Source organism: Phlebotomus argentipes, unplaced genomic scaffold, assembly GCF_947086385.1.
Source record: "Phlebotomus argentipes unplaced genomic scaffold, Phlebotomus argentipes genome assembly contig_32, whole genome shotgun sequence".
Classification (NCBI taxonomy): domain Eukaryota; kingdom Metazoa; phylum Arthropoda; class Insecta; order Diptera; family Psychodidae; genus Phlebotomus; species Phlebotomus argentipes.
The window spans coordinates 705,429-728,879 of NW_026776187.1; the positions used below are offsets into that span (position 1 = coordinate 705,429).

The window sequence follows — 23,451 nt, forward strand, 5'->3', positions numbered from 1 at the left end:
AAAGAAGCTTATGAAGTATAATTGGTTCTCAATAAGCAAATATTCCAGGCCAAGTGAGCATTTAAATTAGAAGGGATTTCTAGGATAAAAGTTTAATATTTTTTAAATCGTTCTCAATCACTGTTTCTTTTTAATCTTAGAGAGTTTTAGAGGTTTTCTGGAGCTTGTGACAAAATGCTGAAAAAGTCAAAGCAAAAGATTGATTTTTTTTTTAAGAAAATCAATCAATCAATCGACGAATTGAATTTTTTATGATTCGTGGTTCTGATGGTAGAAAAACCGTGCACAGTTTGGAATGTTTTATTCCTTCTCTCGCTGGTGTAAAATCACAATCATTTGTCTATTCTTCACTACCCTTTTTTGGGTGGCAATGTTAATCATAATTAATTCTTTCAGACGCACACAAATTCCGAGAATACAAAGAAATTCTAGACAGAATCCCGAAAAAGCCGTCTTTTTCGCATAAAAAAAACCTGAAATGAAGCAATAATTCTCACACACTCACATTGGCTGGAAGATCGTGAAGTGGCTTCGAAGACGCTAATCCTGACCAAGTCAGTGCAATGACTCGCCTGAGACGATCTTGCTGTCTCTTCTCGTGTTGAAGTCGATGGAGAAGAAAGTCGAATATCCCAAGCTCTGTGTTGGTGAGTTTTAATTCACTCTGGCGCTATTAATTTTACTGCTCTTGTTGCCTTCTTGCACAGCTCTTTTCCTCAACACAAACACACACACACAGCAACACCTGTCCTGACACACCGCGGACACTTTCGCGCCTTGATTTCACCTGCTAACCCAAGAAAATCGCACTGTATCCTCCAGAGGCTGATCGAGGAGTCAATTAGCAAACTCCTAGTCCACTCTTTGTCACCGAAAAACCACCAGAATCCAGTGAATTTGCCTTATTTCTATGGCCAAGAAGCGCAACACTTCTTCTCACCAACAGCAACTCAAACAAACTGAAACTCGTTTCCACGGCAAACACCGCGTCGCCGACAGGTTTTTTGCTCCGCGCGCGCCTCTTCTGCGCCACCAGAGCCGCGTGGCGGAAAAGACCAGCAACCATCCGGCTGTCAAAACACGCGGAGAGCAGCAAAACATTCCCGAATTTGGCGAGATAAAAATGCACAATTGACATGGATTCGGTGGGTGGCGATAAGAAGGAGGCGAAAAACGGCACTGCGCTGACTGTTGATGAGATTGAGATTGAAATTTTGCCGACAATCTACGCCATAATTCGCAGGTGAGCGATCAAAATAAAGTCCATTATGTAATGTTGTGAAAAGTCGAGAGAATTCGTCGTAGATTTTCAGTGAAAATTTGCCAAAAAAATACATTCTCCTCTCATTACTTGCAGTGTGGAGAAAGATCCGGTGGACAAACAGAGGGAATCTCAAGATTGCAGTTTGAAAGTAAGTGAAAACACAGGTGAAAAATTGCTGAGAACAAAGAGGTTTTTAGCTGGAACAAAAAATATCATTTGTGTTTCTAGAAATTGTGTCTAGAAGTTCTTCCTGGTGCTTTCGAGTCACTTAGAGATAGACACGAAGGCCAGGAAGAATTTCGTGAGTAAAGGGTAAACAATAGAAATATATTGAACAAAGTCTGCCAAGTTTGCAGATGACATGTGGTATATTTAACCCTTTCACGATGACTGCTGTTTATACAAGTTTTTATCCCTTAAGCAAAAGAAAACTAATTATTTGGGATCTTTAAACGTCTCCTTTCTGCTTCTGAACAGGTGCTGGAACTCCAGAAGAAGCTCGACAGCGTGCGCAGCCAGATCAGGCAGCTTCCCATCGATCTGAACAAGGAAGAACAGCTGCAGCGGCTCGAGACGCTGCGCAATCAATTGCTGCTGAAGCAGAATCTGCTGAACAAGTACAAGAACATCCAGTTCTAGGCACCCGAAATGGTTCTGCGGCTGCTGATGCGCTACCTGGCCAACAATGAGCAGCTGATCCAGCGCCTCTCCGAGAGCTACGCCATCCGCCGGGCGGCGCAGCTCACGCTGTACGCGTTTCAGCGCTCGAAGATGATCGCCGAGGAGCACCGCTGGACGCCCGAGAGATTCCGCGCCTTCATCCGGAACTTCAACAGCAACTTCCGCGAGGAACTCGAGAGCGCGAAGCGCGAGCTGAAGCGCAAGTGAAGTCAACTGGATGTTACAAAATAAATTTTTATTTAGAAATTTCACACATTTCCATTACAAATTCCACTTTTTTCTCTTCGTATCAGAAAATATTTCTCTGTCTCCTACTTCACCCACACTTCGTGCCTTTGAGGAAATTTCACATTTAGGGTAAATTTGATTTACAAGGGAAACATTGAGGGTGGGGATGAAAATCAAAAATAATAAATTTGTAGCCATTCTTTGTACTCAACAAAAATTTCAAAGGTGTAGAAAATTGAACTTTTATCTTTTTTCTTTTGTCATTGATTGAAGAAAAATTCTATCGCTTGAACAGCTTTGTTTCGTTGAAGACGAAAGAGGAAAAATCAACGTAAAGATATATATAAATTACAGGAACATTCCGTCCTATAAAGTTAAGGAGTTTAAAATAAATCAAGATGTAAAAGGAAGTTACAAGAGTCCTGAATCAAATTGTCTAGTTCGATGGAACGGCAGTCGCAGTGACTTGAACACTGCCGACAGGAGCGGCTCCTGGCAGTGTCCTCTTCGCGCGTTTGCCGCGCTGCGCGTTGTCGCGCTTGTCACAGCTCATCTCCAGGACGCCCTCCATCGTCGCCGCCACCTTCAGATCCCCGCCGCCGCCCACAGGAGGCTGCAACTAAAGAGAGAAAGCATTAGCAAATCGTCGCTTCACAACGCAGAAATCTCTTCACCTGAATGTTCGGGTTCTGATTCTGCTGCCCTCGCGCCTGCATCTTGTTGGGCTTCTGGCGATTCTGCAGCGGAGCGGCATTCGTCAGCGGCTGCAGCACATTCCCCACCGCCTTGGTGCGCCCCTCGCGGAACACCAGTCGCTGCCCCGGACGAATGTACTCCGGATGCTTGATGAAGCGGAAGCGCACGTGCGCCTTGTCGCCCGTCCTGAGGCAATCCTTCGACATGGACAGAATCGAGGCCGTCTGCCGCACGCTGCCGCAATGCACCATTGCCTGGTAGCGCGACGATATCGTGGTCGGATGGTGCAGCACAAGAATCTCACCCTCGAACTCCCAGCAAGCCTTGGGATTGAGTTCCGGCGACACCATCACCATGCCTTTGCGTATCTGAGATCTCTTGATCTTCTTCAGGGCGAAGCTCGCCGTCTGACCGCCTCGCACTTCCCGAACAGCCCTGAAAAGAGACACACAAAAGGCATTCACCCAAAGACCCACGAGGAAGTGAATTGATCACACTCACATCCTTTTCCTGTGAATACTCTTGACGGCGATCGCCTGAAACTGCCCCAGAGGATCAGGTCCGAGCAGCAGCGTGTCGTTGAGCTTGATCAGGCCCTGCAGACACGTGCCCGAGACGACAGTACCCACACCAGGCACGGAGTATGTGTCGTCAATGAGGAATTCCGCCGGCAGATTGTCATGGCCCGGCATTCGAGTGGTCAGCAGATTGAGGAACATCTTCAGCAAGTCCAGATTCTCACCGGTCACATTGGACACCTGAAAGATCGGGCAGAGGCGCTCCGAGACGAAATTCGTCGCACTCAGGACAACTTCGTCCGGCGTCTTCACCATCACAGGCACCTTGCGGCAGCCCTGCGACTTGAGAATCTTGTACAGGAGCTTCAGGTTCTCCTGCAGGACTTTCGGTGGGCACATGTCGATCTTCGTCACAACCACAAACACCGGCACGGATAGCGCCAAGGCCAGACCCAGATGCTCCTTCGTCATCCCCACAATTCCCGCATTGGCCCCAATCTGCGAACAAGACAAGAAAATGCAGAAGAATTCAGTTAGACCGCCATTTCGGGCATTTACAGCGCAATTCTCAAGTGTTCTTGCTTTTCTTATTTAATTGTGATTAGAATATCAAAATACATTCCGTTATTTCACAGCACTTTCGCACAATAACTGGTAAATTCCATATCAACCAGTGTAATTTCCATAAAATGGTTCAATTAACAGTTTTGAAAACACAACAAATTTGCACCACTTTTCGCAATTATTTTCGCGATGATACAAAAAACTGCTAAATTGCCGTGAAGAGTATCAAATTCGCAATTACATAACTTTACAAAATAAACAACAAGCTGCTTATAAATGCGGATCATCTTCTCTCTCTCTCTCTCTGTGCCTCTGATAAACTAAGCAATATTGATAACAAATTTGCACACACTGCAAATCAACACGTGACGAGTTGGCAACAAAATCTCCATATCTAATCACTATCAAATCTTATCGATCGCGAGAAACTGTAAATATTTGTGTCGCGCGGTTTACTGAACCGCTGCTGTATTTTCATTTTCGCACACACCGAAAACACGCGGAATTTATGAATAGCAAATGTCGCAAATTTCATGCGGCCTTGAACGAGTGGCAAGAACTCACCATTAGCATGCCAAAGTCAGGAGCGTGACCCGTCATGCCGAACACCGTCGTCTTCAAGTACCTCTCGTGGCCCGCGAGATCGATGAAAGTGATCACCTTGGCGGACTTCTCGCAGATCTTCACCCAGTCCAGCGTCCCGTGATCGGGCTTGTTGACCACATTCCCCAGGCTGTCGAATCCTGAAGCAGAGAGGAAGTTAGAGAGTGAAGGGAGAAGGCGAATGGCAAGAGACTCACCCAAGATGTCGTTGCCCACTGAGCTCGTGCGGCCGCTCTCCATCTCGTGCTTGTGGCGGAAGAGCCTCTGGCGCGCGTGGCCGCGCCCGTTGTCCAGGTCACCGTGCGTGAGTACGCCCAGGAGCGTGCTCTTGCCCGCATCCACGTTCCCCACCACCGCCACGCGGATCTCCATGAAGTCCGCCGTGTCGACGTGCTTCCTCACCAGGTACTGTCCAGTGATCAGGCCCTTGTCCACCTTGCGCTGCCGCAGCTCCACGCAGTCCGCGTCCAGCGTCGTGGCCAGGCTCTGCAGCGTGGCCAGACTGGCGGCGAACTCCTCGGGCTCCAGTCCGCAATCGCCACCATCCTCGCCGATGCCAATCTCGTAGATCGTCTCGCCGCGGCTGTCCTCAATCCGCTCCAGCAGGCGCTTCTTCAGCAGCTCGAACTGCTCCTCCGTTGGACTCACGAGCACGCCCTTCCCACGAATACTGGAGTAATCCGTGGCGACGCTCTCTATGCTCACCTGCTCTATACAACTCGCCATCTCTCTCTCTCTTACTGTTGCTTCTCTTGTCGAAAATGTAATTTGTAGTCTTTAATTGCGACTAGTTGATCGCTTTTCTGCATCACTTCTGCTCGTCTGGACAAATCAAGAGCTAGTCGATGCCTGCAAGAGGACAAACGCAGCAATGTTACAAAAGATATACTCTAAAATGACTTTCTTTATCTCGAAAGGTGAATCACTTTTCTTTTATGGTCGGATTAAAGCTGGATTTATTCCATCGTTCCAGCACTTTTGTACACAAATAGTGAAAGCAATGTCCGCAAATTTTGATATTGGGCTGAGGAGAGCGTAAAATAATGTTAGTTGTAGGTAAGAAGTGCTCTAAAGTTGTCTTCTAAGTTGGTTTCAGATTTTTTTGTACCAGTTTTCAATGCATTTCATAAAAAAAGAAAGGTAGAAATTATGATATTATTCATACGTTTTTGACCTATTAAATAAGAAGTTAATATTCAATCTGCTAGATTTTATTTGCAAAGATTCCTGAAGTGATACGCCACGCCCATTGGAATTCTCCGCCCATTTCTAAGTAAATCTTCTGGATGTTCATATACCGATATAATTAAAAAGCCTCAATTAAAATCTGTCTCTCTTTATTTGTTACTAGAAGGGATTTCTTATTTCTTTATAATTTGTAGGTCATTAAAGCGAAGAATAACTAAATTTGTCGAGGAATCAAAGTGGGTTCTTTTAAGAATCACACTTCCTATAAGATAAGTCAACACTTGAGTTTATCTACCTGTATTCTTTGGCCTTTTATAGAGCAAAAGCAAAGGTTATTTTTAAGATGATTTGTAAGCTGTTTATCGCCTAAATCTCCCCAAAACCTTGGCTTAATCTTCTTTCGCAGGACTTGAATATCGATTGCAACATCTTCTGAAATGATTCCTTGGCGTTGCGTCAAGACAATTTTACGGCCAAGAATATCCAGTCAAGCCACGGATCCGAGCTCACCCGACCCCTCGGGCTCCCACCGAGCCCCGGAAGAGCCTGACGAGTCAGGAACCTAAACAGGTTCTTTTGTCTTGCGTGACGAAACACTGGCGAAATCCGCGGTTCGAAAGTGAGAGTCTAACGCGATATCGCGGTGGGGGAAAGTGAGTTGGAGCCCGAAAACAGCTGGCGAGACCATCCACGTAGTGCTGACTCCAATGACGTGACTTTTTCGCTGTGATCAGCGTTTGAGTTTATTTTTAAATATGCCAAATCTCGCGACGACTGCGGAGAATGTCACCCCCAGACTTACTTGAGGAAAAAAACACTGGCAAACACCACTTTTCCGCCCAATTTGTACTTTCTCGCCAATGTCACACACACTGCCTCTCCGCCTGTTGGCAAATCACCGTGAAAATGATATGGAATCAAGTGGTTGTGGACGATTTTCTCAACATCAGCAAAAACACCTTCCGAACTCGCGAAACATCACTTTGGAAATGGGGGTGGAGGGGTTCACCATTCTCCGCCTGCAGCGACACTCGTGGCAATTTCTGTGCTACCTTGCGCCACGTGGCGGAATTTTGCGGCAACTTTGACAGCGTGTGTTTTGTGGGAGAGAAAAAAGACGTGTTTTTGTTGTGCCACCTGAGAAACTTGTGATTTTCTGCCTGGGAAACACTGAAAATCAGTGAAATTTGCATTAGGACTGCACATTGGGACGGCAGGTGGATGGGTCAGCCCGGCATGGACAGCGTGAGCATTTATCATGAGAGACAAATCCGGGAATTGTGCGCTTTGCACGCACTAAACAATCTTTTCCAAGGTTCACCATCGAAATTTGAATAAATTTTACATAAAATTATCATTTCGCTTCCGTTCCAGCCAAAGGCTCCTTCACAAAAAGTCAATTGGATGAGATATGCAAGAGACTGTCACCAAATGAGTGGATAAATCCGCACAGGTGAGTTTTTGTCCTCATGTTTCCCGGACATTCCTGTTGAATCCAGTTGAATTCTTCTGTTATCTGTCTTCCAGGTCAGTTCTGGGCCTCGGAAATTACGACATAAACGTGATTATGACGGCTCTGGAGACGAAGGGATGCGAAACTGTGTGGTTCGACAAGAGGAAGTGAGTGAAAACATCACTTTTCCATGCTAAAGTTGAGGAAACTGTGTTTTATCGTCATGATTTTCCAGAGATCCGTCGTGTATAAAGTCTCACGACATCATTGGGTTCATCCTCAACGTGCCCACAGATTACAAACTGGGATTCGTGACGCTGCCAGTGAAGAGGCGACACTGGATCTCTGTTCGGAAGATTTCCGGGAAGAACTGGTGGAATCTGGATTCGAAGCTCAGCTCTCCGCAGTTGATAGGCGACGTGAGTTCACTGAATCCGCCCAGGAAGCTGCATTCTAACTTTCTGCGCCGTTTCAGGACGCCAAGCTGCTGGAATACTTGAGAAATCAACTGCAGAGTAACGACAAGGAACTGTTCCTGGTCATGAAGAAAGGCGACGCGGAGCGAAGTCCCAGCTTAATGAGTGGCTCCAACGAGACGTAAAGATTGCGCGACGGAAGAGGCGGAAAATTAGCCGAAATGCGCTCGATAAAGCTGACAATATCGACAAAATGTGATGTTTAAGTACTTGTTCAACATGCACAACGCATGCACACTCACTGCAAATCACTCTAATGAATTTAAGAAGTAAATTATTTGTTGCAACTGTGAATTGTCTTTTCTTGTTGGGATTTTAGAGGGAAAACCTATCTGATGGGCGTTAAATTTTTGGCGCGAAATTACCTGCATTTTTGAAAATTTGATATTCGAAGATATATTCAATGAATTTCAGCGTCTTTTTTGAAGTTTTTACTAGTTTCTGAGAGTTAAGCGTGACAAATATTCTTATATTTTCTTGTAAAAAATTATATTTGAGCTTAAAAAAGATTATTTGAGTGGTTCTGCTTCACCATAGAGAAAAAATTTCACCTCAAAGGGCGACCAATTGGTAAAAATGCCGATAACATTTTGTATTTCTGAGCGATAAACGAAGTTTTCACGAATTTACCATTATTTTTACGAACAGGCACGTGTAACGTATTTAACGATAATTCAAACAATCATTTAATTACATTTGATTGATACTATTTTATTGAAAAGTAATAATATTTTGTTTTCTCTTAAGCGACGTTCTCACGGTTCTCAACAACAATTTGCTGGCGAATATAAAAAGATCGCAAATCTCCTAAGATAAATCAGTTCCTTCTAATACTTGAACAAATACAGTGGATCAAAACAAGGGTTGAAATGATTGTCTATAAATTAATAACAATCACTCAAAGATTGTGTAGGAGAAATTTGTTTAATTTCAGTGAAAGATTTCAGAAGGTGTGCGAGGATAAATCCTGGGATAAATCCACAATATTGTTGCAAAATGTTACAAAAAGAGATAAAGGAAAGTGCGTTTTGAATCAACTGGATTGAACCGATTGAACTGTGGGGTTTATTTAATATTTTGGGTAATGTTTCAAAAACATTTTTTGTGCTTTCAGTGAAGCCTTTGACGATACGTTGCTGTCAAAAGCGAAAAGAGATGCTTTTTTGACATATTTTCCGAGAATTGTTCAAGAACTCGAAGCAAAAGCTGCAACAATAGATAAAATAGACCGCGGGAAACACTTAACAAGGGTATGAAACTGAAGCAAATCTGTATCTACACATAAAAGAGAACGACTATTAAACAGGTACTAAATTACTGCGTTTCTGGCGGGAGAAAATATTCTGGCATAATCGTAGCTGAAACCTACAAGATGTTAACTCCTGAATCCTCTCAAACACCGGAGAATCTGAAGCTGGCCTACTACTTGGGATGGTGCGTGGAAATGGTGAGTCTTTAAGCGACCAATTAGCGAGCAGAACAGTGGAATTGAACACGCTTCTCCTAGTTTATCGACGGCATCAACGTTGCCGATGACATCATGGATGGCGGAAAGACAAGAAGGAACAAAACGTGCTGGTATCTTCTGGAGGACGTTAAAATAGGCGCCATTAACGATTCTTTCATAATTCAAACTAGCGTTTATTTTCTCTTGAGAACGCATTTCGGCCAACTCGACTGTTTCATGCGACTCCTGGAGTTGTTCAATGAGACATCTTTCGTCGGTTATCTTGGACAGCACGTTGATGTGAATTGTTCACTGAATTCTGGCGATTGCACGACAGAAAAATACGAAGCAATTGCTAAGAATATCGGCTCATACGCCATGGTTTACTTCCCAGTTGCATTAGGAGCGACTTTAGCTGGTTATGCGGATTCAGAATGTCTTGAAAAAGGTCGCCCAATTCTCGCTGATTTGGGGTATTTTTATATGATACAGAACGACTACGTTGACTGTTTTGGCGACCACAACATCACCGGAAAAGTGGGAACGGACATTCGTGAGGGAAAATGTCGCTGGTTAGCCGTGGCGTGCATGGAACACGCAACTCCGGCTCAGAGAGCGATTATGAAGGCCCACTATGGACATGATAATCCTGAAGATGAGGCCATTATTAAGCAGTTGTATTTGGATGTAAATCTGCCTCAAATCTATGCAGAATATTCAAAGAAACTTTATGATCGTCTTATGAAAAATGTAGAGGAAAATTCTTACGGCGATTTCAAGAGAGTTTATCTTAAATTAATAGAAACTCTGACTTGCTCAACAACAGAAGGTAGTTTCATTTAATGGTAGACTAAAGCACACATTATTTTGTTGAATATGAATAATCAATGAAATAAAAATTAATTTCTTTGCTTTTCAATCAACGGTTTCCAATATATTCACCAAAATATTCCCGCGAATTTCACAACCGCTGAAATTGTTCGCCATCCCTGGAGAAGTTCGCGTGTGGTGAATTGGCGGCGCTGCGGGTGGCGAGAGGACGTCTCAGAGAGTCGTCAAAAAGCTGGAGAATAATGGCGTCGGAGGTACAAATAGTGATAAATAGTGAAAATTTAGCGAAAATAGAGAACTTCCTCAATGACTCGGCGTACAAGGAGGTGCTGGAGAACAGCGAGAACTACAACACGCGCCTGTGCATCGAGAGGCGACTGCGGATGCCCTTCCTGGACCCGCAAACTGGGGTGGCCCAGAACCATTGCGCTTTGTTTATGAAGAGCAGACAGCGGATGCCCGGCCTCGCGTCGGGGCAGCTGTACTCGTACCCGGCCGCCCGCTGGCGCAAATCCCGGCGGCAGTACTTGATCCAGCGCCCGTTCCGGATGCTGCGCGACGCGGAGCTCGAGAGCGACTTCCACCACGGCGTGCAGGCGCACGACGGCGCCTCGTCGCTGGGCGCCGGCGACACGGACAGCAAAGACAGCCAGAACGTGAAGGAGGACGTGCCCAAGGAGTGGTTCTACGACATGGATCTGCACGACATGGACGGCTTTGACGATCCAGACTCGGACTTCGACTACGAGGAGCCGTACAGCATTCGGCGCGCCAAGCAGCGCCGGAAGGCGGGCGACCGGCGCAAGACGAGCGGCGGTGTGTCCGGAGACGGGCTGGTGAAGAAGCCCGGCGCGCGCGGCCGCGGACGACAGAAGAAAAGCCTCGACGTATCGATGGAGTCGCCGTCGTCGTCTGGCGGCGCCAAGAAGCCGCGTTTTATGCTGCCGCACGATGATCCGCAGTGCGCCAGCCCCTCCACGGGCTTTCCGCCGCTGCCCGAGTGCCGGCCGCCGATGCCCATGTACGAGAGCGCCCCGATGGAGCCCGAGGAGCGCGCTCCGCCGCCACGCGGCCTCGCAGACAAGGGCAAGGTGGCGCCGTCGCCATACTGCGACTTCTGCCTGGGCGACGCGCGCGAAAACAAGAAGACGGGCGCCCCGGAGGAGCTGGTGTCCTGCAGCGACTGCGGCCGCAGCGGCCACCCGACGTGCCTCCAGTTCACGGCCAACATGATGATCTCGGTGAAGCGCTACCGGTGGCAGTGCATCGAGTGCAAGTACTGCTCCATCTGCGGCACCTCAGACAACGACGACCAGCTCCTCTTCTGTGATGACTGCGACCGGGGCTACCACATGTACTGCCTCTCGCCGGCGCTCACGGCGCCGCCCGAGGGCTCGTGGAGCTGCAAGCTCTGCATCGAGGAGTTCCACACGCCCAAGCCCAAGCACGCGGCCTACGGGCCCATCGCCACCGGCAGCGGCACGCACTAGGCCTGTCCAGCACGCAGCTACTCTCCAGCCGCCGCGGCTCCGCAGAGGCGCCGGCGGATCGAATGTATTAACTGAGAAGAACGCCAGGGATATGTTTAATAAGTATGGATTACAATCATTGAATAACACACGACTTTCACTCGTTCGAGGAGCCTCCAAAGACGCCGGCCAGAAAATCCTGCGCCGGCCGAAGGCAATGAGAGAGAAGGAAATGGTAAGATAGCACAAAGCACGGTAAGTTTTAAACTGTTTTATTTGAATAGATGATTTTTGCACTCCATGAAAGAGAATAAAATGAAAGGTTTTTAAACAATAACTAAAGTTCAAAGCTTCCTTTCGGCTAAATTATAGAAGCCAAGAAGATTTTAACGACATCAGACAGCCTAGAACTAGGCCTAGAACCGTCTTCATTCAGAAGCGATTTGCGAAAATTCTTCGTCAGCAAGGATATGAGAATTCGCATCAACTGAATAATTGTAAGGGGAAAATCTCCGACTTGAAGAATTGCAGAAAATATAGTTTTCAATCTCCAGAAACCGTGAAATAATTATCTGAATTTATCTACCATTCACTGATATCGATTAAGAAGTGCGAAATGCACATTTTTCAGTACAAAAGCAAAAAAACTCTTGCGCAACGACTGATTCTTATGAGTGTTGAATAAGTCGAGACACAAACCATTTACCGGTTGAGTTTCGAATTTCGCGCACAAGAATTTCATGTGAAATCTGAGTGAAATATGTTTCGTAAAATGCACAGAAAAGTTTCAACCTTCCTTCAATTGAACAGAGATAAAATTCTTCTTTCCCAAAGTAGACAATCAAAAGTCGAATATTTCTCAATAAAAACTATATTATTTGTGATAATTATACATAAGAGAAAGTTACATTATTCTTAAATTAACAGAAAAGAGTACTAAAATTAGAAATGTACATGATTTGTATTCTCACCGAAATAAAATTTACAAATAAAACATAACTTACTACAGCGATTTCTCGCCCTTTGCCAATGCACATTGGCAAGATGGGAGAAATAAAAAAAAAAAGATTCTAACCACTTTAAAAGAGAAAAAATAAAGAGAAATTAAATGTACAACACAAAAAGAATTTGCTGGGAGACACAAAAAAAAACTCATTCAGAATTTTCTTAAAAGATAGGAAATACAATAAAATATTCATTATACTCATCATTTATGTACAAATTATATATAAACTCTTAGTATAATTCCAAACACTAATTCTTAAGATGTTAATTACTATAATTTAATTGATTTTCTCTCCATCCATTTTTTTCTTCATCGTCTTCAAACTCAATTCACCCATTTTCTATTATTATGCTTGTTTTTTTTTGTTTTAGTTAGTTTAGATTTTTCATGAGGCTTTTTTTTGTATTAAAAAGTTGAAAATATCACTCCACAAACATGAAAGAAAAATTTCTTCGGATTTTCTCCGTGTTGCTCTTGATCTTGATGGACTGAAACAGAAGAAAATAAACCTGAAAATCTGCATTCTTTCTACACTTTTCAATCTTAAGAGTCTTGTGGAACAGTAAAAATTTTGTTTTCAAGTCTTTTCCATCGTTTTTCACGATCTTTTTCGATTTTTGTTCCATTCTTCCGCGCATGGCTTCAATTTCTCTTTTTCTTTTTTAAGTATAAATATTTTTAAATATCTGTTTACATTTATATAAGAAAATTTTCATCATCATCCTTTATAATCAATATTATGCAAATATGTTTTGCGTTTTTTTTTTCTTCTTGAATCTTGAAAATTCATGTGAAATTGATCTAAATTTAGTAAAACTTCTATTCTTCAATATTTTTTCTTATTAATATGTTTCTTTTTTCTTGACAGTACATTTAATATTTGATTTACTTGTATCTTTTCTTAATAATTTATTGGTTTTTTTCTCTTCTCATAATATTGAAAGGCTATTTTCAATTTGTATTTTAGGTTCTCCTTATATTTTTTTTTGACTTGGTAATTTTACAATATTTGTTTTTCATATGGATAAAAACATAGGAAGATGCATTCAAATTTTTCTTCTTCTTATTTTGTTTGTAAAAAGACTCTTTTTGTGTGTATAAATTGTTTCTTTTGTCGGCAGTTTTAAAAGTTGTACATATTTTTTTTTAATATTTATTTATTATTATTTCAATATAATATGATTCAATATTTCTGAATATTTGATTTCACGAGACTTTCTCATCATTTTAGCAATATTTTTTAAGTATATTTTGTATCTTTACTGGTTTATCTTCTTAACTTCTTCACCATCATTTTTTTTTACGAATATATTTTGAGGTCCACGAGTTGTCCAAAAATTTGCCTATATGTGCAAAAAATTTCACTAGTTTCTCAATTTTTTTCTCTTAATCATTTTAAAAAATGTACTCAGTTTTTTTTCTTTATACTTTATCCTCAAGAGATTTTACTGAGAAGTTTTTACTCCTTTAACTCTAAAAAAAACTGATTTGTTTTCTGGTTTTTTTTCTTTTGCTACAAATAAGAAGCATTGAAAATTACAATTGAAGATAAAAAGTGCCGAAACAATGATGACAAAGATATTTACCAAATTTTCTAAATTGATTTCGTTTGTTGTCTCTTTATATCACAAATTCGTTGGACGCAAACCGAAGATTATATGTTTTATTTTTGTATTTCCCTTTTACGTTTTTTTTACACCACCAAATATTAATATGTTCCATTAAAAAATCCACTTTATGTTCAAATACAGTGAAATTTCTATTGGGGGATAACAAACTATTTTCAGGCTCGCTTTCAATTGTGTCAAATTGAAAAATAACACTGAGAAGTGCACGAAAAAAAAACCCAAAAAGACAAGGAAAATACTTTAGATATTCTAAGTTTTATAAATTTTTTGTTAAGTTCTTTTGTAGCAAGTGTTTTCGATGAGGTACTCAAATATTCATCTTTCCTATTTCTCAAATTTTACACGCTCTCTCTCTTTTTTCACTTAGTTTTTATGCTTTATACGGAGATATCAAAGCTAAGATGCCGCAAACATACAACATTTTTTCCTCATGCGAAAACTCACTTTTTTAATGCTCTTTTGCAAAAAGAATGTTCTGAGATCGTCGATCAAGAAGCACAAGAATTTATACAGCAATTTTTCATCTAATTTCTCCCCTTCTAAATTCATCTACATTGAATGACTACTGGTTATAAAAAAGTGTGTAAAAAATTCACATTTTCCACGTTTATGAAAAATTCATTTGGATTTTACAATTTTATTTTTCAATGACACTCAATTTTTATCGAATAGGACTTTTTGCCATTAAATTTATTTTTTAAGTAAATTTTATACTGCCATTAATTTTTAAGATCAGTTTTTTACACACCCTTCAAAATTCTCCAGAATAATTTTTCGACTTCACACGCGCCTCAAATTTCTCCTTAAGTATTTAATTGACCAAAAAAAAATCAAACGCAAACTATGACTTTGTCTATCCATTTTCCTATCGATTCTAAGATTTTATTTTTCCCTAATATTCATTCAAAAATTTCCTTTTTTTCGTCCCAATTGAAGGTGAGATGTTGTAAATCCGTGAAAAGAGAGTTTGATTCGAACGTATTTTTGAAAAAGGATCTTCCTACGAAAAAACCACGCCAAAATCACGCTTCTTCATTGCTCTGAAACTCGTCCGGGGAATTTTTTTTCACTTTCCCAGGCTAAAAATTCTAATGTTTTCCATCACATTTTCAAGGCATTTCGAAAACTCAATCACGTCGCATCGAGAATAAATTTGAAAGGAAAAAAAAAATTTACTTTGCATTCATTTTTTGTCTAAAAATTGTGGATGTGAAAAAAGAAGAAAAAAGATCCTAAATTATTGCTCAATGTATCCAAAAAGTCAGTTAGAATTCTTCACATTCTTTTTTTTCTTTAGTTATTTTAATCTTACACTCTATTTTATCAATCACAATTCTTGTATTTTTCATTTACTTTTTGTTGCTTTTCTCATCTCACATTTTTCCGTCTCGTCAACGATTCATGCGCGCACTTTTTCTCATTAATCTTTGTTTGAAAAATATATAACAAATATAAATATGTTTGATTTGCTTTAAAAAACGGTATCAAAACGATTTTATTTGCTATTCACTGGAAAAATTAATTACTATTTTCTTCTTTCCATTATTAATGACATTTTATTGGTCAACATCAACATAAAGTGAAACATTTAGCTATTTTTCTGTATTTTTTTTATATCAATTCACATCAACATTCAAAGTTTACACAACAGGTTTCGATATTTTTCTTTGATTTCCATTTGTATGCTTTTCCTTTTTTATTCATTTATTAGCTAAAGAGACAATTTTCTTACCATTGACACATCTTTTCTTCCCTCAGGAATTATTTACAAACCCTTTGCCTTTCATGTCTTTTCAAAAGTGGGATATTTCTCAACATTTTCTGTCCTTTTGTACAGTGTGACTTTTTTTCTATGTATTTTTTCTTTCTCTAGATCTCTAATGAAGTTTTTACTTACATATGTTAGCCGTTTTTCTTCTTTCATTATTTTTTCCTTCACGATTAAACCTAAAAACTTTCTCGTTCATCCAAAGAATTGTGTGTGAGTGAAAAAACCTTATCAACTATTTTGTTCTCTCTCATTCACTATACAATTTAACGATAATTATGTCTAGTTTATTTATGTTAAAAATTTAATTAATAATTTTTTTACATCTATTTTGGTTCATTGCACAGATGATTTCATGTTTTTTCTTTTTCCTCCTTCTTCTTTCAATATTTGTATCTCGATAAATTTTCTTTAAAAATATCTTCTCACTTTTACAAAAAAAAGAAAATTAATTACTTTAAAATTAAAGAAAAAAAATCTTCAGCACGTGAAGATCTTGTGTGTGGGTTCAATACAGAGAATTTGTTTCTTCTTCTTTCTCCTCATCACTCCAAAGGTGAGTTGGTGGAAGGAATATCATTTATCTTTGAATATGCGTTGAGTGGCAGAAGGGGAGGTTTGAGAGTGTCGGGAAAATAAATAAGAAGGCAATCAGAGAGAGAGAGAGAGACTGAAGGAAGGATAGCAGAAGAGAGAAAGGACACTCGCCGCCCGCTCGCCTACGCACCGGTGCAGTCGATCTCAACGATATCCTTGGGCACATCCACGAACTGATACACGAGCCTCTGGCCGTCCACCTTGGCCAGGATGCCGCGCTGGTAGTAGTACCGCAGCGCCCTGCCCATGGTCTCGTAGTTCATGTCGGGCTTGTTCTTGTGCAGGCCCCACAGTCGCGAAACAGCCTTCGAGTCCACCAGCTTGAACACGCCCTTCTCGCGGTTCGTCCACTTGATGTACCGCGGACAGTACTCGCGATCCTGCAGCAGCTTCAGCAGGAACTCCCACAGGTACGTGGTGGAGCCCTCGCGACTCTTCCGCTTCACGCCCATCTCGATCCGGGGCTTCTTCGGCTTCTTCAGCTTGCGCTGCTGGAAGCCCAGCTCTAGCATGTAGGATATGTCGTCGCCCACGCTCGACGTCGCCGCCTGGATCACGCTCTGCGGGTGCAGCGCCTGGTGGGGGCCCACCCGGGCCGGCGACGGGGTCGGGAAGTGCGATGGCGGATAGCTACCATTCATCGAATGCAGGTAGTAACTGTCTGGCACTGCAAAGGAAGAGCAAAGGACTCAGATATTCAATCAAAGTGCAACAAGGAATTGAATTAAGACAATCGCTGAGACTCATGCATTTCGACGAAGATGAAGCGACAAAAGAAAAGGAGACCAGAAGTGATCGGATCAGAAATGAAGTCTCGCAACTTTTCTTCAAAAGGAAGAGGAAGACAGAATGCGTTCCAAGATCAGAAGCAGCCACAAAGGCTGTCTTTGAAGCATGAGGAAAAGTGAAGGTGAAACTTAAGTAAATCAATTATTATGCAAGATAAGAAGAAATCTCACTAGATTCTTCTGATCTCTCATAGATTACCTAACTTCTTATCCTTTTCTAACCTAATCTAGTAAGTTTGGATATTGAGAACATCAATTTCGACCTGTCGAAGCACATTTTCTTAGTCTACAAACTTAAGAACGACACTGAAAGTATTCTTGCTTCCATTTCACATAAATTCCACTCAGTTTCTTGCATTTTTCATGATTTTTTTTTCACATCTAGAACCGCAATGTAATCAAGTGATGAATCTAAGTGAATAAATAGCGCAAATAACACGTGAAAGTGCTGTGCATAGACTAATTGAGGAACAGTGGCAAAGATTATCAGTTTCAGCTGATAAATTTCGCTGGCTTTCAGGTTCTGTCGTTGCCTGACAGTCAATTGAGTCGCGTTAACTCGTAGAAATTCACACCTGTTCTCCACCTACGCGGCCCATCGTCATGGAACCAAAGTGCAAGCGACCGTTTTTCTGTCGCTTGTCTCGTTATGCAATCGAAAGTGTTGGTGTGCGACGAAGAGAGCCACTTGGAGAGTCCGTGCTGCCTGGCACATTTCTACCCGGAAATACACTCTGTTATCACCAGCCAGAGCGATTTAGCGCCGAGACTCGCGTATCGGAGCGCTAATTGGCAGCCAAATTGGCAACTGGAAGCGCGCGTTGGGGGCGAAAATGGGAGCAGCGCTGCAGAGAAATCTGGAGCGTGGAAGAGAGCGCCCTTCGCGTCTTATCGTGGGCCAAGAGAGAGAGAGCTGCCACTGCGGCGGGCAGAAGGGAAGACGCGAGATTGCACTCACACTGCGAAATAGGGAGGGAATGGAGGAATAGTGTGATAAAGGGAAGAGGCAAAATGAAGGTCAATCGCGCAGAGTGGCTGTTTCCTGGTCATTGGCTGGAAGCGCGCGCGACTTCTCCAGCGAGTTGCAGATGAGCGCGTCTCGCGACAGTTCAGTATAGAGAATTCCGCTGAGGGGCTGCTAATTCCTGTGTTTTGGCATGGCTTTATGCTGCTTAATCATCAGCGTCTTTGACCCAATTGCCGTGCTCTTTTATCAGCAATGTTTATCATCTCTCCGTAAATTTTCCGTGTTCCAAAATTTATAACCAATTCGTTGGAGATTATGTCGCGCTTCCTTCACTCAATTCTTCGCGCGCTATGAGATTTTTTGACAATTGCGAGAGACTTTCTGCGGGATTCGCCGAATTCTTTTTATCTCTCTGCTTTCTCGAAAGCCATTTTCCTGACCTTGTTGAGTGACTGCTACTGGAATTGATAAGAGGAAGTCGAGTCTTTGATGCCACAGCACACATTTTTTTTTCCCGCCAGCAGCTAATTTGCAAAAATGCATAAGGCCACGCCGAGAGGCTCTCCTTCCTTAATCTCTCTGTGCCTCGCGCGCGAAAGTCATCTTATCAGTGTGTATTTTGTGTCGTGACAAAAATTACTTCCCAATTTTAACAGCCCGCCAGAGTGAGAGAAAGATTTGAGGCCAGGGACAAAAAGTCCACGAGACCTTGATGTGACTTTGACCTCACTTCGCGAGATTGTGCGCCCATCGCGGGGGTCAGAAGAGGATGGCTCTGGAAAATAGAGCTTTTCCTCCTGATGAATAGTGAAAAAAAATGTACAATTATTTGCCATCTTCTTCACACAATAAACATAGATACTATACAATGTTATCGGCTAATTGAAGCTAATTAAACTTTCCTGTTATGATTTCTCGTCCATTCTCTTAATGTCAGATGGTCACGTTGTTTTGTGATCCAAAGACTTACGTTTGTAGTGAAAGATCAGCGTTATCAAACTTACGCATGGTTGGGTATTTTCAGAGAAATGCGTGGCGAGAGTTCGAGAGATCAATTTGTGGAAAGAACGCCAAATTTCACGCAGTTTTTCATCCCCTGAAGCTTGCCAGAAAAATTAGTCTGACGGAGATACAAGAGATGAGATTAGATAGGGAAACAAGACTGTGTTTGCGTGCTTCTGATACAAACAATATCACAAGAATTACATGTGTATATAATCTATCTTCGTCTAGTTCAGTATCAGTGAGATATTTTGGCGAAACTAGAAGAATCCAGTTCAAAATGTCACTTTCTTTCGCAAAAATTCCTGAATAAACACAAGTTAAGGAATGAAAATGAGCGTAAATTAGGCTTAAGACACATTTTTGCTGCTGAAAAGAGCACAGAAAGAAACCTGTGAATTCGGCAAGATTTAATAAAATTGATGGAAAAAGGAGTTTCCATCTAATCTGAATTGCAATTCTTATGTGATAAAATCAAATAAATCACAACCATAATCGATGATCGGCCGAAGCGATCACCAATTAATCACAAGAATGTCACAGAAATTGCAAGTTCTGGCCGCCAAATTGGAACCTGTGCAGAACTATTGAGCGAATTGGCCAGGAAAGTGCATTAGGCAAAAACAGCGACAGTAACTGTTGTGCTCATGATTTCTCGAGCGCCAAATGACACATTGAGACATGACCATAAATAAAGTGAAAGGAAAGACGAAGTGCTGAGAATACGTATAGTTTGCTCGTCAATTGGAGGAGAAAATAGAATAGCAATTTCGTGGCAGTGTTTGTGCCATAGAATGATGTGCATGAGTGAGGAACAGAGCGGCGCAGAATGCGCCCGCGATTAGTTGGTGTCAGTGGATTTCTAGGGTGATCGCTCGGCAGAAGGTCAACCGAGTGAGAAGGAGAGAGAGAAGTTCTTGCAAAAATCCTGTTCCCCTTCTATGCAATTTCTGCCTCTTCCATTCCTCCCATCTCACATTTTTCCTATGGCGGATGCTGGCGAAGAGGAAGAGCCGCGCTGCGCAGAGCGCGGCTCTTTTCGACGACTCGCCGGGCTGAGAAAGAACGCCATCCCGGCCGCATATTAAAAGCTAACTGTCTGGATGGCATTATAAAGTGTTCTTTCACTTCCTGTTGCCATTTCCGCATCGCCAATTGTTTATTCCACACGCGCAATTTTATTTCAACTTTTGCGCCCGTCAGGATGCAAATTGCTCCAAAAAATGATCATCTCTCTCTCGCACTTCCTCTGCACGATTTCTTTAATCATCAAGTTGAACTACATAATTGAGAGTGTTATTCACATGACTTGGTGATAATTTTAGCAGAGACAGTGAATTTTCAAAAACGATAACAGCTCCCACTGTACGAGGAAAAAATCTATTTACGGAACTTGGTTGCTGATCTCCTCAATTTTTCTCCTCTTGACATGCGGCAAAAAAAACCCAGCCTGACACTGCAAGTGGCCCGAAAAGAAATTGAATCACTCTTGTTGCATTTTTCTATCTTTATAGCGGGGCTGTGGCCAGCGGAAAAAAAAGTTATCGCACCTTCGCGAGAGGCGCGCAGCAAATTTGCACATGGACGACAGAAATGGAGAGTCATACAGATTACAAGTGGGGTTTGTTATGAAAAAGAGGCGAAAGATTGTCTTAAATTGAGAGAAAGAAAAGAAAACATGATTAATTGTAGGCATTATTTGTGCAGAAAGTCGTAAAAAGTTCCGCTCCAATGAAATTCGCGATTAATTGTTGTGTTAATGCCGGAATGACGCGATATCGCTTGTGCATAATAAGGCATTGCGAGGAGACAAGTTGATAAAAACGAGTTTTTCTCACACGCGAAAATGCAAGAAGAGGAGCAGAGTTCTCGCAGTTGATTTTTCTACGATTGCGGTCAGATTCGTGAAAGTCAAATAAAATCCCCTCCATTTGTCACATTCACAAAAGAGGGTTGAAATTCACCCCTCGGCGAGCAAGTCAGATCACAGGCGTGGCATGCAGGAAAATGGTGAATATCTTCATAAGAGGGAAGGTTTTTGCCATTTCAATTGTGCAAAGAAGAGTACAAATTCGAGCGTAATATAATATTGCCTAAAGCAATAGAAAGCTTAAAAAGTTAGGAAGGATTGCACATTCACCGGATAAAGCACAAGAATGTAAAGGAGGAACAAGACTGGAAGAATGTCAGTTCAATTTTAGTACTTTATAGGTAAGAAAAGCAACAAATTGAGCACAGAATAATGACTAAAGCTCAAGGCATAATTAAATACTGTGCTTGAAGCTGATAATTTCTCACAATACTTTGCTCTCTCTCTCTCTTATCTCTTGGGCGAAAATAGTGATTTTTCAGGTTCAGATTGCAAACAAATCGAGCGTTCTTGTCTCAAAATCCCACCGCGTTGATTTGGCGAACGCAATTAGAACTGGCGGTGGAATTTTTCCGTGTGGCTGAGCCGAAAACCTGCATCTTCCCAGTGCGATCGAGACAGTCCAAACACCCAAATAAACAACGATGATCCCGTCCCCCGAAAAAAAAGAGCCAAGCGAGAGAGAGAAGATCAGCGGAGATTTTTTCCCCTGAGCACACGAGTGAGGAAAAAACTGTGGCGATGATGGTTGGGAAAAAATATCGCTGCGATCGTCATACTGGTCATCGACACATCGTCTTTGCGCATATTCTGAAGGTCACGACAAAAAGCAAACGGTATAGATGCAGCATAACACAACTACACACACTAGTCGCGCGCTGCGGCGAATAGAGTTTTGGAGGATCGCGAGTGTATTGGGCGCGATGTTGCAAAAATTGTGCGCGATCATTGGATGCTACGGCTCTACGATCGCACGGAGAATTCCTCTACAGAGCCACCAATTTAGCAAAATGATCATCTTCCGCACTCGCTCGGGCCAGGCGGCGATCGCACAGGTGCAAGCGAGACGGCGAGTGCGCCTAATGAAATGGAACGTGAATCCGAGAGCGGAATTGAATGTAAACAGGCTAAAATTGCAAGAAAAGTCGCAGAATTTTTGCTAGCTTCAATGTAGTTGAGAGCGCTTTTCGCGAGGTGTGTGCATATAGTCGCGCGATCGCGATCGACGAGCGAGCGAGAGAGGAAATATGCCAAGAGGAGTTTTGTGCAAAAGACGCGCACAAGAGAAAACATGGAGAACCCATCTTATAACACGGGTTAAAACAAAGGAAGTTGTTTATTGAGGAAGAATATGTTTTAGATGCGCGAGTTTCTTTTATTGCGGCTTCGTCCAAATCAACTCTTCGCTCGCACACACACACGCGCGCAAAAACGCCAGACGAGCGAGCTGAGTATCAAACTAAAAATTATTGCTCTCCATTCGCCAGTTTTGGTTGTCTGGTCGCAATCGTGAAAATATATTTTGCACCGCGATCTTCCGCCCAGACGAAAAACTTCCAATTCCTGATCGTCTCTTTTTGTCCACTCCTCCGTGAAGCCCCAATGAATCATCCGCAAAAGACCCCCAAAAGCCAATTTGAGAAGTGAAAAATTCCACAGTGATCTTGAACTGTTGTTGCACAAGCGCCCAGCGATTGAAATTCTTCCACTCTTGTTGGGAAAAACTTCCGCAATTACTCAAGAACATTATTCCAACTTTATTGCCATTTCTGCAATGTAGGATTTCAATACGATTCTCCACACACACAGAATTCCATTTGCTGAACGGTGGAAATCCGCCACTTGAGGCGATCATCGCGATAAACCTCCTTTTCCACCCGCCTCTCATTCACAAATATCAAAACACAATGAACTCGCGCCGCTAATAACCTCTAATAAATCGATCACATTCGCCATAGTGACGCTGATAAGAGAGTGGCAGGAAATTTTCATAATGCACTCGCATCATCTCAAATGTCACTAAACTCTCAATTATCGCGATCGCCAACACATTTTCCTGATAAAAGATCGCGGAATCATGATTTTAGAGCTCAGAGAGAAAGAAAGTCTTTGACACTTTCCTATCAAGCTTATCGCATTTTTGCAAATTTGCACTTTTTTTCCCCACCATTTCCACAGTCAGCTACAGATCGTGATCACGTATCGCGGAGATATTTGTTCCCCTCTTTCGCGATGCAAAGTCACACACTTAGCAAGATTGATTCCTCATGAACGGAAATGATAGATTGTGAAACATTTTTCTCTCCCCAGCGCCCCAGTTAACATTGAAAACAGCATACAAAAATCATTTTTGCAATCGATTTTCTTCACTTTAACACATCAAACTTAGGTTAGAGCAAATATTGAA

At 42.2% G+C, this 23,451-nt stretch overlaps 7 protein-coding genes across 7 annotated transcripts in view; 5 read left to right on the forward strand and 2 right to left on the reverse strand.

Annotated features, from left to right (window-relative positions):
* Nucleotides 1-1,063: 1,063 nt before the first annotated feature.
* LOC132264067 (mediator of RNA polymerase II transcription subunit 9) lies at nucleotides 1,064-2,013 on the forward strand. The gene is made up of 3 exons (XM_059764129.1): nucleotides 1,064-1,243; nucleotides 1,358-1,412; nucleotides 1,742-2,013. The coding sequence occupies exons 1-3, from the start codon at nucleotides 1,137-1,139 to the stop codon at nucleotides 1,901-1,903; spliced, it is 324 nt and encodes a 107-aa protein (XP_059620112.1). The 5' UTR covers nucleotides 1,064-1,136; the 3' UTR covers nucleotides 1,904-2,013.
* Nucleotides 1,913-2,167, forward strand: LOC132264068 (protein NCBP2AS2 homolog). Its single transcript, XM_059764130.1, has one exon. It carries the CDS (start codon nucleotides 1,913-1,915, stop codon nucleotides 2,150-2,152), a length of 240 nt encoding a protein of 79 aa, XP_059620113.1. The 3' UTR covers nucleotides 2,153-2,167.
* Nucleotides 2,164-6,746, reverse strand: LOC132264059 (GTP-binding protein 1). Its single transcript, XM_059764119.1, has 6 exons — nucleotides 6,545-6,746; nucleotides 4,752-5,403; nucleotides 4,516-4,694; nucleotides 3,371-3,885; nucleotides 2,848-3,304; nucleotides 2,164-2,792 (listed from the first exon to the last, which is right to left on the reverse strand). Exons 2-6 carry the CDS (start codon nucleotides 5,278-5,280, stop codon nucleotides 2,610-2,612), a joined length of 1,863 nt encoding a protein of 620 aa, XP_059620102.1. The 5' UTR covers nucleotides 5,281-5,403; nucleotides 6,545-6,746; the 3' UTR covers nucleotides 2,164-2,609.
* Nucleotides 6,747-6,840: 94 nt separating this feature from the next.
* LOC132264065 (josephin-like protein) lies at nucleotides 6,841-7,965 on the forward strand. The gene is made up of 5 exons (XM_059764126.1): nucleotides 6,841-7,057; nucleotides 7,117-7,195; nucleotides 7,270-7,362; nucleotides 7,431-7,614; nucleotides 7,671-7,965. The coding sequence occupies exons 1-5, from the start codon at nucleotides 6,964-6,966 to the stop codon at nucleotides 7,794-7,796; spliced, it is 576 nt and encodes a 191-aa protein (XP_059620109.1). The 5' UTR covers nucleotides 6,841-6,963; the 3' UTR covers nucleotides 7,797-7,965.
* Nucleotides 7,966-8,774: 809 nt separating this feature from the next.
* Nucleotides 8,775-9,962, forward strand: LOC132264222 (farnesyl pyrophosphate synthase-like; the record flags this gene model as incomplete). The annotated part of the gene is made up of 3 exons (XM_059764337.1): nucleotides 8,775-8,921; nucleotides 8,978-9,118; nucleotides 9,179-9,962. Coding segments are annotated over 3 exons (1,071 nt in total), but the record flags the coding sequence as incomplete, so codon positions are not given.
* A 136-nt stretch (nucleotides 9,963-10,098) lies between these two features.
* Nucleotides 10,099-11,717, forward strand: LOC132264223 (zinc finger protein ubi-d4; the record flags this gene model as incomplete). Its single annotated transcript, XM_059764338.1, has 1 exon — nucleotides 10,099-11,717. A coding segment is annotated over one exon (1,341 nt), but the record flags the coding sequence as incomplete, so codon positions are not given.
* A 1,321-nt stretch (nucleotides 11,718-13,038) lies between these two features.
* Nucleotides 13,039-23,451, reverse strand: part of LOC132264061 (ecdysone-induced protein 74EF-like) — a 35,348-nt gene continuing 24,935 nt past the window's right edge. The window contains exon 4 of the mRNA XM_059764121.1: nucleotides 13,039-17,084. Coding sequence (XP_059620104.1) covers nucleotides 16,540-17,084 — 545 coding nt within the window. The 3' untranslated portion in view covers nucleotides 13,039-16,539. The remainder of the gene's footprint in view (nucleotides 17,085-23,451) is intronic.

Excerpts from the sequence above, each read along its gene's own strand:
- LOC132264067 (XM_059764129.1), top strand. The coding sequence starts at position 1,137 with ATGGATTCGGTGGGTGGCGATAAGAAGGAGGCGAAAAACGGCACTGCG. Across the intron at positions 1,244-1,357 it reads ATCTACGCCATAATTCGCAG|TGTGGAGAAAGATCCGGTGG; the intron begins GTGAGCGATCAA and ends CATTACTTGCAG. Across the intron at positions 1,413-1,741 it reads CTCAAGATTGCAGTTTGAAA|GTGCTGGAACTCCAGAAGAA; the intron begins GTAAGTGAAAAC and ends GCTTCTGAACAG.
- LOC132264068 (XM_059764130.1), top strand. The coding sequence starts at position 1,913 with ATGGTTCTGCGGCTGCTGATGCGCTACCTGGCCAACAATGAGCAGCTG.
- LOC132264059 (XM_059764119.1), bottom strand. The coding sequence starts at position 5,280 with ATGGCGAGTTGTATAGAGCAGGTGAGCATAGAGAGCGTCGCCACGGAT. Across the intron at positions 3,886-4,515 it reads CTGACTTTGGCATGCTAATG|ATTGGGGCCAATGCGGGAAT; the intron begins GTGAGTTCTTGC and ends TCTTGTTCGCAG. Across the intron at positions 3,305-3,370 it reads AGTATTCACAGGAAAAGGAT|GGCTGTTCGGGAAGTGCGAG; the intron begins GTGAGTGTGATC and ends GTCTCTTTTCAG.
- LOC132264065 (XM_059764126.1), top strand. The coding sequence starts at position 6,964 with ATGGGTCAGCCCGGCATGGACAGCGTGAGCATTTATCATGAGAGACAA. Across the intron at positions 7,196-7,269 it reads GAGTGGATAAATCCGCACAG|GTCAGTTCTGGGCCTCGGAA; the intron begins GTGAGTTTTTGT and ends TCTGTCTTCCAG. Across the intron at positions 7,363-7,430 it reads GTGTGGTTCGACAAGAGGAA|AGATCCGTCGTGTATAAAGT; the intron begins GTGAGTGAAAAC and ends ATGATTTTCCAG.